Here is a 12,500-nt window from a genome sequence, read left to right on the forward strand (position 1 = left end):
ACGCGAGTGCACATACGAATTCATTTAAGTAAGGCAAATTTTATTTATCGCCTATTTTCTTCGAACAGAATCTTCATTAGAGAAAAGTAGGTCTGTAGGCCTATAGACCGCATTGGTCAAAGTTTCCGTGGCCGTACGTGGTGATGTGAGTTTCCGTGGAGTCCTCGCTAGCACTAGGGATATCTGGAACAAACAATGCTTATTTTTCACGTCACCACACAGAACACCGCTGTGTATGAATTAAAAGAATCAGGAACAATGAAAGCGATACATTAACATATAATATAGTGGTGTTGATGCCTCAGTGGTAATCTATGTTTCGCACATACACTCGCACAGAAAACAAGAGAAGCAAGGCCTTCAAGACTCACTTGTGATACACTTTTTTATACTTGAAATCGTTAAAATGTGACCTGTATTTGTTATTATAAAGCTTCGATGGAGTTGTTTGAAAATAAAAACAAAAATAAAGGCCTGAGAGCAGATTGATTCGAACCCAGCATGTTCGGGTGGAAAGACATTGTCTTTGTCACTGCACTACTGCGGATCAACCAGTGATGTTTAATGGGTTGTTTGTTGTTGCTGTTGTTGTTTTTTTGCTTTTTTTAAAATAGTAATTCTTTGACCGTTTTCATTTTCTCTACAATACAGCCGCAAGAAGGAGTCACATAATGAAATGGATATATATATATATATATAAAAAACCAACCAACCAAACAAATATATATATATATATATATATATATATATATATATATATATGTTTGGTTGGTTGGTTTTTTTGGTTTTTTAAGCGTGATAAATCGTTTGCGATATTTGAAGTGAAAACGCTGTTTAAATCATGTTATTCTGGTATATCTCGGGGATTTAAGAATTCTTAGTAATGTCCATTTTAGCAACCTAAATTCCTGGAGCTAAATGCACGGTATATTTCGTGTCCGTTTTGCAATGCAGACATGAAGCATAACATGCATAACAATAATTAATTTGACCTTTGTCATCCACTCTGAGTCGGTAAATTGTGGTGTAAATTGCCTGAAAATCCACCGTCATAACCCCTTACTAACTGATAACGACATCACACGCTTTCCCGCAGGTGTAATTTTGAAGGCTGTACGGGAAAGCGTGCATGTCGTTATCAGGTTAGTCAGTATGGGATAATGACGGTGTTTTCTAGCAAATTCTCCCCTATTTACCTACTCAGAGTGGATGACAAAGGTAAAATCATTGTTATCTGTGTTGTACTTCATTTCTGCATTGCAATAAACACGAAATATACCGCTGATGCATATAGCTCCAGAAATTTAGGTGGCTAAAATTGGGCATTAACAGAATTCTAAAGTCCGTGGTAAAGGAGACATTAATTGTCATCGCCTCAAGCACACTGACATTTAGCTGTTTTTCTGGATCTAGACAGATGCACAAGCTTAGTTACACTCGCCAGGAAAGTACGAAATGGTCATTCAATTTCTCTTTTATGTTCATTCTAGTTAATTCAGTATCCATTTTGAAATATTAATATGCAGTAAACACGTCGATGATGTAGTCTGTGTCACTGTGTGTATTTTGTCCAGAATTTGTACTTCTGTTTTTGTAATTGCGGACAAGGAAAAAAACTTACCCGCACTCATTGCGATACGTAATGTAGTCCCACGTACACTGATACAGACTGCAGCACTCATCGTCTCTTTCGCAGAGCATACCATCTGTCTTGCAGCCATATTCAAAGTCTTGGTAACTTCGATCAAAGAGTGGTGCATGCAGGGACAAACAGAACACAATGATAATGTATAAAAGCCATGATTAACAGTATAGGGGCCCTGCATGCTCTCTCTCTCTCTGTCTCTCTGTCTCTGTCTCTCTCTCTCTCTCTGTATGTCTCTCTCTAGATATATATGTCCTATCATAAAGACAGCAACACTGCTGTTGTACAACTACTACTACAAGTAATGATGATAATGATAATATTAGTAATAACAATGATAATAATTTCTTCTTCTTCTGCGTTCGTGGGCTGCAACTCCCACGTTCACTCCAATGAACACGAGTCGGCGTTTACGTGTATGACCGTTTTTACCCCGCCATGTAGGCAGCCATACTCAGTTTTCGGGGGTGTGCATGCTTGGTATGTTCTTGTTTCCATAACCCACCGAACGCTGACATATAATTACATGATCTTTAACGTGCGTATTTGATCTGCTTGCGTGTACACACGAAGGAGATTCAGGCACTAGCAGGTCTGCACATATGTTGACCTGGGAGATCGGAAAAATCTCCACCCTTTACCCACCAGGCGCCGTTACCGAGATTCCAACCCCGGACCCTCAGACTGAAAGTCCAATGCTTTAACCATTCGGCTATTGTGCCCGAATGATAATAATGATAATAAATGCAGGTTTTATAGGAGGAAGGTGGCAGAATGGTTAAGACGCTCAGCTGCCAATACAGAGAGTCCGTGAGGGTGTGGGTTCGAATCCCGCTCTCGCCCTTTCTCCGAAGTTTGACTGGAAAATCAAACTGAGCATCTAGTCTTTCGGATGAGACGATAAACCGAGGTCCCGGGTGCAGCACGCACTTGGCGCACTGAAAAAGAACCCATGGCAACGAGAGTGTTGTCCTCTGGCGAAATTACGTAAAATGAAATCCACCTTCATAGGTACACAAATATATGTAAGCATGCACTCAAGGCCTGACTAAGCGCGTTGGGTTATGCTGCTGGTCAGGCATCTGCTCAACAGATGTGGTGTAGCGTGTATGGATTTGTCCGAACGCAGTGACGCCTCCTTGAGAAAGTGAAACTGAAACTTTATAGCCCAGTACCCCCATCTGAGATGGGGCTGCCCGCGCTTTACAATAAAATATGCAAATTTAAGACTAAGTGACGTAAGATATGTACAAAGTCAACATAGTCTCACATGACATTGGCTAAAATATACATATTTAAGACTAAATGACATGAAAATGTGTAAATCAACACAGGCACCATCAGTTTCAAATTTGTCAGGCCAAAATCACAGCAAAACAAAGCACATCACATTCACCATAGTAAAAAAAATAAACACCAAGGAACCAGCATCACAAAGAACGCACCAAAAAAATCATCATAAATGCATACAAATCAACTCAAATAGTACATCCAGCAATAAGATCACAGCAAGCGTATGCAGGAAAAGTTTCAGTGAGAAAAGTACAGTTTGAAAAGATATGTTTTGAGAGCTCTCTTGAGTGCGGGTGTTGAGGCGTAACGGAGGTGTGATGGTTGTGAATTCCACTGTTTAGGTGCAATAAAAGAAAAGGGACGTTCACGGTAAGTTTTTCTACAAATCTGTGGAATAGACAGTGTGCGCTTGTCATTTGAAGAACGAAGTTGTCTGGACGGTGAATAGACAGAAAGTAGATAGGACAAGAATCAGTGTAGAAATTGTGACAGAGAGTTTGTGCTGTATTCGTGCTTGAATGGGGAGCCAGTGAAGGGAAGCGAGTAGGGGAGTGATGCGTTGACGTTTCTTAGCTTTGAGAGCGAGTCGTACCGCAGAGTTCTGAACTTTTTGAAGTTTGTCAACACAGTGTTTGGGGCAGCAAGCAAGAAGAGCATTTTCGTGATCTAATCTAAGTAGGACAAAAGAACAAACCAAAGTCTTTGTCGTTTCTGCGGTTAGATATTGGCGAATGGAGCTGATTTGTCGGAGTGCTGCATATGCTAACCTACAAATGTGGTTGATGTGCATGTCAAGTGTCATGTCATCTGAAAGCATGTAATTTAAATTGCGTGCAGATGCTGAGAAAGGTATGTCCGAGGCTCCTGCCAGGATAGATGAAGGCTTAGGCAAGTCAGAAAATGAGCGCTTTGAGTGAATAAGAAGTGCCTCTGTTTTATAATCATTTAGTTTGATTTTGTGATTCGTCATCCATGATATGACATCTGTGATGCATGACTGTAAAATCTGTATGGTTTGACTTATTTCTGCAGAGAGACATGTTCTATAAAGCTGTGTGTCATCTGCAAAAGATTGATCGGAAACAATGTGACTTTGGATGAGTGTATGAAGAGGTTTGGTGTACATGATGAAGAGTAAAGGACCTAAGACAGAACTCTGTGGAACTCCGAACAAACAATTGCTGGTTGTGATGAGTGGTTATTGATAATGACTGTCTGCATGCGACTTGAAAGATAGCTTTTGACCCAAGAGAGAGCTAATCCTAAAATCCCATAGTAGTGATGAAGGATATGCAACAAATGTGTTGTGGTCTATGGTGTCGAACGCTGCGCTGAGATCAAACACAGTAAGAACAGAAACAAGATCTTGAGCTTGTGCCAGCAGTATATCGTTAGTGACCCTGAGAAGTGTAGTCTCTGTACTATGTGAGGGTCTGTATGCTGATTGGTTGGGTGGCAGCAAGGGGTGTGAGTTAAGGTATTCGAATAACTGACTTTTTCAATGACCTTAAACATAAAAGATAAGCTTGAGACTGGTCGATAATTTTGTAGAACATTCTGATCCATAGAGGGTTTCTTAAGTAGTGATTTTACAACTACGTCTTTATAACTGGAGGGGAAAGAACCTGACAGAAGACTTTCATTTAGACTACTATATGATTCAAAGTGGGCAAGAGAGCGTCAATGTTTTTAACGAACAAAGAGGTAGGGATGGGATCTAGTTGGCAGGTGGTCAGTTTTGACTTTAAAATGATCTTTTTAGTTCATTTTCCGTGACAGGATGGAAGCAGTCAAAAACAGAAGAAACTGAATCAGCGGCTTGCTTCGAACTGATCACAGATAATGCAGCAGTTGTGAGATCAAGTTCTTGTCTGACGTCAATAATAATTATCATCATAATCACCACCACCACCACCACCAGTGGAGTGGAGTGAAGGCCTAGAGGTAACGCGTCCGCCTAGGAAGTGAGAGAATCTGAGCGCGCTGGTTCGAATCACGGCTCAGCCGCCGATATTTTCTCCCTCTCCACTAGACCCTGAGTGGTGGTCTGGACGCTAGTCATTCGGATGAGACGATAAACCGAGGTCCCGTGTGCATCATGCACTTAGCGCACGTAAAAGAACCCACGGCAACAAAAGGGTTGTTCCTGGCAAAATTCTGTAGAAAAATCCACTTCGATAGAAAAAACAAATAAAACTGCACGCAGGAAAAAACACACAAAAGAAACAAAAAAACCCGGTGGCGCTGTAGTGTAGCAACGCGCTCTCCCTAAGGGGAGCAGCCCGAATTTCACACAGAAAAATCTGTTGTGATAATAAGAAATACAAATACAAATACCACCACCATCATCATCAAAATGTTAACGCTAGCCACCATGGTGAAGTGGTCAGCATTGTCGACTGATGACTGGGAAGATGCGGGATAAAGTTCCGGCAGAGTGTGTGTGTGTGTGTGTGTGTGTGTGTTTACAATAACATAGCATAAATTCACACATCAGAACACACACACCAACACACACACAGTATATACATATATGTCAGGTAATGTTTTACAATGTTTTTTATGTGACGCACATTTTGTGTGACGTCTGAAGGGTGTGACGCGTTTCTGCGATTGTTGCTAACGGCCGGCAAGTTTGATACGATCCTGTGTGTTGATCACGTAGTTCGTTGTACCAAAGACTTTAGCCCCACGGAGGCTAAAGTCTTTGGTTGTACTGTGGAACTAGTGTTGTGTGTGGATCACGTAGTTCACTGTACTGTGGAACCAGTGTTGTGTGTGGATCACGTAGTTCACTGTACTGTGGAACCAGTGTTGTGTGTGGATCACGTAGTTCACTGTACTGTGGAACCAGTGTTGTGTGTGGATCACGTAGTTCACTGTTCTGTGGAACCTGTGTTGTGTGTGGATCACGTAGTTCACTGTACTGTGGAACTAGTGTTGTGTGTGGATCACGTAGTTCACTGTACTGTGGAACCAGTGTTGTGTGTGGATCACGTAGTTCACTGTACTGTGGAACCAGTGTTGTGTGTGGATCACGTAGTTCACTGTACTGTGGAACCAGTGTTGTGTGCGGATCACGTAGTTCACTGTACTGTGGAACCAGTGTTGTGTGGAACAGGTCGTTCACTGTACTGTGGAACCAGTGTTGTGTGTGGATCACGTAGTTCACTGTACTGTGGAACCAGTGTTGTGTGTGGATCACGTAGTTCACTGTACTGTGGAACCAGTGTTGTGTGTGGATCACGTAGTTCACTGTACTGTGGAACCAGTGTTGTGTGTGGATCACGTAGTTCACTGTACTGTGGAACCAGTGTTGTGTGTGGATCACGTAGTTCACTGTTCTGTGGAACAAGTGTTGTGTGTGGATCACGTAGTTCACTGTACTGTGGAACCTGTGTTGTGTGTGGATCACGTAGTTCACTGTACTGTGGAACCAGTGTTGTGTGTGGATCACGTAGTTCACTGTTCTGTGGAACCTGTGTTGTGTGTGGATCACGTAGTTCACTGTACTGTGGAACTAGTGTTGTGTGTGGATCACGTAGTTCACTGTACTGTGGAACCAGTGTTGTGTGTGGATCACGTAGTTCACTGTACTGTGGAACCAGTGTTGTGTGTGGATCACGTAGGTCACTGTACTGTGGAACCAGTGTTGTGTGCGGATCACGTAGTTCACTGTACTGTGGAACCAGTGTTGTGTGGAACAGGTCGTTCACTGTACTGTGGAACCAGTGTTGTGTGTGGATCACGTAGTTCACTGTACTGTGGAACCAGTGTTGTGTGTGGATCACGTAGTTCACTGTACTGTGGAACCAGTGTTGTGTGTGGATCACGTAGTTCACTGTACTGTGGAACCAGTGTTGTGTGTGGATCACGTAGTTCACTGTACTGTGGAACCAGTGTTGTGTGTGGATCACGTAGTTCACTGTTCTGTGGAACAAGTGTTGTGTGTGGATCACGTAGTTCACTGTACTGTGGAACCTGTGTTGTGTGTGGATCACGTAGTTCACTGTACTGTGGAACCTGTGTTGTGTGTGGATCACGTAGTTCACTGTACTCTGGAGCTATGACACATTCAAAATGGCGGAGACTGCCAGCAGCTGAACGTTACTGTGGCAAAGTTGACGCAGCTACATGGAAAGAAGATATCAAGAAGCGGCAGTGCTCGTGTGACCTCAGCAACAGATCTCAGCCACATCAGCACTACTCCGCCCACCATCGCCATGAGTGGTACAACAGATACGACATGCTAACAGACTGGTCTATGTTCTGACACTTGCGTCAACTGTTACCTCCACAACCAGAGTTGACTGTTTCAATCACCAGCACCACAGAGGCCTCTCTGCTGAGTATTTTTTCTACACTTAGCCGTTACAGTCATTAACGTTTTTCCTTATGTAGTTTGATGTTAAACATTTTATCTATTAGTTTCTTAGTTCCTGGTTAGTTCCTAGTCTTTCTTTATTCTTGTTTGAAAATCGGTTTATAACTGTGAACATTCGTATAAGTAGTTGACTCTATTACTTTTATTGTGGTTGTTGTTTTGCGTGTGCCATTAGACATTATAAATTTTATTTCATCTATTTTTTCCAATATATATACCCTCCTTTACAATGCCCCCACCCCCACCCCCCACCCTGCGCAAACATACAATCCTGATCATGCAGTGGAACGCTAGATCTATTTCCACAAATTTGCCATATCTCATCCAACATTTGGCAAACTATAATTACCAAACGCTAAAATTACAATCCGTAAATGAGAAGAAGAATAACTTACCCAATCTGCTGGGTCTTTTTCATCCACGTTCTCAGCAGCGGGTTGACACTGCCACAAAAATTAGTGCAGCCATATATGTCCAAGAAGGGACAGAGTACAGTGTATGCTCTGCACCAGCACCTAATTCTACTCCTGATTTTCATTCATGCGCGGCACGTGTTAAATTCAGTGATCACCTTACTCTTCGTGTCGTCTCTGTGTACTTACCTAGAGGACCAAACGAACTTAATACGGAATAGTCACATAATGTTCAAGATAATGAAAATGGTTGATAGGGGGAGACTTTAACGCCCATTCACCTTTTTGGGACAAAGATTGTGTATCAGTTACTTGTAACAGCTTTGTAGAAAATGTTGTTGATTCTTCCTTAAGCCTTTTAAATGGTGGCAGCGTTACCAGAACCCCTGATATTGTAACTCACAGGGCATCTGCAATAGATCTATCTTTCATATCTGCTACGTTGTACCCAGAAAGTAAATGGACAACGCATAAAGATACACTGGGAAGTGATCATCTACCGATCATCATGACTTTTAATGAAACTGAAAGATATACAGAATTTCAAAAAGACAAAGTCCCAAAGTATATCTATAAAGTTGCTGACTGGGAGAAAATCGAAAGTATGCTTGCTTCCAAAAACACGGAGTCCGTAAACACTGGGGATATAGATAATTTATGTTCCTTCTTTACTGACACCATATAACAAGCCGCCGATATATCAATCCCAAAATGTAATTCGCTTAAATCAAACAAGCATTTAGGAAATATTTGGTGGATGCCAGCCTGTGAAGCAGCAGTAAATGATAAAAAAATGAAGCTTATAATTTATATGAAAAAAAAAGTCACAAGAAAATCTTATTGAAAAGAAAAGGGCAAACCGTTATAGTAACATGGTCATTACACAGGCTAAAAGACAATGTTGGTCCTCATTCTGTACTAATGAGATATCCAATCATAAATTAAGATACTAAAAAGGTTTGGAAAAAATTCAATGAAATGAAAGAAGGTATGAGTTTGCCTCTTGCCCAATTAAGATAGAAGGCAAAGAATTTCCGTCCAGTGCAGAGAAAGCAGAAACATATGTAAAAATGTTCTCAGAGTCTATGCGATTGGAAGGTCTATCGCCTAAAAAGAGTAAACACAGAACCGAAGAAGAGAGCAAAAGTCCCGATACAATACAATAACAATGCTCCACTCACACTCAGTGAGGTTAAATACGCATTACTGTCCCTCCCTAAAAAGAAAACATCTGTAGGACTTGACGCTGTCTGAAACGAGATGCTTAGACACTTACCAGAAAATTTTGTTGTTTTGTTATCATTAAGCTTTTTCAAAAGTGTTGGATTGATGGTTTAATGCCAGCACAATGGAAACAGCCTATTGTAACACCAGTTCATAAACAAGGAAAATGTAAAACAGATAAGAATAGCTACAGGCCAGTTGCGCCAACATCACATACTGGTAAGCTGATGGAAAGAATAATTTTGAGAAGACTGGTGTACTATTAATAATAATAATAATAATAATGGATACTTATATAGCACACTATCCAGAAATCTGCTCTAGGTGCTTTACAAAAACGCTTTTGATAACATAAAACATTATATCTATGTTACATACGCACACCAAAATGAGACCACACACACACACACACGCACGCACGCACGCGCACACACACACGCACGCACGCACGCACACACACACACACACTGCATACATACATTTTAACATACATGTGTATCTAACAGCTACCCTAACAAATACGCACACATAGGCAGGCACAAACTTACATAAACACACGCGCACACAATACACATTCATATACATGCATGTAGTTGTGGACCTGCCACAATTGAACTTATTGCTGAGGGAAAAGGTGAGTTTTGAGACGAGATTTAAAAGATGCGAGGGAATCAGAATGACGGAGGTTATCAGGGAGCTTGTTCCACGTCTTTGGCGATTGAAAAGAAAACGATCTGTGTCCATAGGTCTTACTTCTGACGTGAGGTATCCTGAGAAGTCGAGTATCAGAGGAAGAACGGAGCTATTGCCATAAAAATAGAATTATCCCACTTAATCAAGCGGGCTTTCAGAGAGGTAGATCTACAATTGATAATTTGGTTAAACTTAAAACACATGTAAAACAACAATTTGCTAGAAGGAAAAAACGTTCTTGCAACTTTCTTTGATATAAAGAAGGCCTATGATCACGTTTGACATGCAAAGTTACTCTTTAAACTGAAATCTGTTGGCTTTTCAGGGCGTATCTATAATCATATCAAAGATTTCCTGACTAAAAGACGTATACAAGTACGAGTCGGAAATACGTACTCAAATCCTAAGACTCTTCACATGGGATTACCCCAAGGTTCTGTTATTGCCCCTGTTCTATTTGACATTTATCAAAAGACGTGATCCTAGTGCAATACGCAGATGATATATGTATGTGGATGAATGTAATAATAATAATAATAATGGATACTTATATAGCACACTATCCAGAAATCTGATCCAGGTGCTTTACAAAAACGCTTTGTTAACATAAAACATTGCATCTATGTTACATACATACACCAAAATGTGACTGCACACACACACACACACACACACACACACACACACATACACACACACACACACACACACACGCACGCACGCACGCACACACTGCATACATACATTTTAACATACATGTGTATCTAACAGGTACCCTAACACATACGCATACATAGGCAGGCACAAACTTACATAAACGCACGCATGTAACTATGAAAAGAAATACATCAAAAAGGGCATTAAACTATGTTAAGAAAACATACCAAAGAGAAATAGATAAATTGAATAAGTATATTGTCGACAATGGTCTTACATCAGCAGAAAAAACTCACATTATGCTTTTTAACAATGGTAATAATCCAGAAGAGTTACCAGCATTTAAAATTGAAAATGAGCTCATTCAGTACAGAGATATGATAATTTTTTTAGGCGATATTGAAATATTTATCATCATCACTTATTCGATCCAAACTATCGTATGGACAAGAAGTATTTTTCAATGCTCCAAAGTATTTGTTAAAGAAACTTCAAAGCATTGACTGTAAAGCATATAGACATGCCATTGGCGTACCTTTCCACGCATCAACCCTCGGAACGTATAAAAAAAATAGGAGGATTACCTTTGGATGAATACCGAAACCTGGCATGTGCTAAATACGTATTGAGAATCTCAACAGCTGAAACATCAGAGGAAGTAAGAATTACATCTGAAAACAACTTCCCAATAAGAGCTAAAAGGATTTCTTATCTAACACCACTTCGCACGTTTGTGTCAAACCTTTTGCAAAAGTCCGAAATTAAACCAGATAATGTAGACACGCAGAAAACAGTAAGTCCATGCCCCATTGGGGAGATGAGTAAAGCACAGTTTGATATCAATCAGACTGACATTGCAAAAAAAAAGAAAATCCAAGTATCATGGCAACAGAAGTCCGATTACACCTTCATAACTACTTACCGTAACCACTTACATATTTACACAGACGGCTCACTCCTAGACAGTGGTCAAGCAGGTTCAGCTTTCGTTGTACCAAAACTGAAAACTGAACGATCATACCATATCGGTAAAGATCGATTAGTATTCACAGCTGAACTTATCGCTGTTCTTATGGCTTTAAATTATAGTCTTGATCTTCCAGTTTGCCTTCTACAAGTCTTATTTTGTGTTGATTCAAAATCTGTATTATATGCTTCAAACTCATTAAATTGTAAGAACAAGTCCAAAATAATAATAGAAATAAGTCACATTGTACATCTTTTGAATTTGAGAGGAACACGTATAACTCTTTGTTGGGTTCCTTCTCATCTTGGTCTCCTATATAATGAATGGGCTGACAGGGCTGCAAGAAAAGGTGCAAAACACCAACAGGGAACCACAGAACTTTATGTGCCTTTGTCTGAACAAGAGGGGTACCACTTACTAGAAAAAGCATCATGGAGCAAAGTCAGGGAAGTATACCAGCAAAATGGCAAAGTTTTAAATAAAAGTATAAAGAATATTCAACAACCGGAATCTATCAATCAACCAAATACATTCAGTAATTTAATCAGATTAAGGCAAATTCAGGCATTATCAAACAGGATAAAGCTGAACGCTTTTATAACAAAGTTCAGCAGAGATGTTAAATGCATATGTGAAGAATCTATTTCTAGCAAACACATACTCTTTGAATGCTATTGAAGAAGGTTTGCTGCATAGTCCAATTGGACATTTGTTATAGTTGTTACAGTTGTTTGATGTTAGCTTATGTTTGATACTATGCCTATGTCTCCCCTTTTAATGATTTATTTTTTCCATTGCTCTGTATCTTTCCCCACCACACACACACACACACACACACACACACACACACACACATGCGCACACACGCGCACACACACATACACACACACCATTCTTCACCCTCTGCCTAGTACTGTACCCACCACCACGGAAGACGTTAAACTGAAGACTACTACTCTGGAACTAGTGTTGTGTGTGGATCACGTAGTTCACTGTACTGTGGAACCAGTGTTATGTGCGGATCACGTAGTTCACTGTACTGTGGAACCAGTGTTATGTGCGGATCACGTAGTTCACTGTACTGTGGAACCAGTGTTGTGTGCGGATCACGTAGTTCACTGTACTGTGGAACCAGTGTTGTGTGCGGATCACGTAGTTCACTGTACTGTGGAACCAGTGTTGTGTGCGGATCACGTAGTTCACTGTACTGTGGAACCAGTGTTG

At 40.6% G+C, this 12,500-nt stretch overlaps 1 protein-coding gene across 2 annotated transcripts in view; it reads right to left on the minus strand.

The window, feature by feature from the left end:
* Positions 1–43: 43 nt before the first annotated feature.
* The window catches only part of LOC143274945 (uncharacterized), a 22,151-nt gene continuing 9,694 nt past the window's right edge, over positions 44–12,500 (minus strand). For both annotated transcript variants that reach the window (XM_076578953.1, XM_076578951.1), the window contains 3 exons: positions 7,718–7,765; positions 1,622–1,738; positions 44–183 (listed from right to left, as the gene is read on the minus strand). In XM_076578953.1, coding sequence (XP_076435068.1) covers positions 174–183; positions 1,622–1,738; positions 7,718–7,765 — 175 coding nt within the window. In that variant the 3' untranslated portion in view covers positions 44–173. The remainder of the gene's footprint in view (positions 184–1,621; positions 1,739–7,717; positions 7,766–12,500) is intronic.

This window comes from Babylonia areolata, chromosome 29 (genome assembly GCF_041734735.1).
Source record: "Babylonia areolata isolate BAREFJ2019XMU chromosome 29, ASM4173473v1, whole genome shotgun sequence".
In the NCBI taxonomy this organism is placed as follows: domain Eukaryota; kingdom Metazoa; phylum Mollusca; class Gastropoda; order Neogastropoda; family Buccinidae; genus Babylonia; species Babylonia areolata.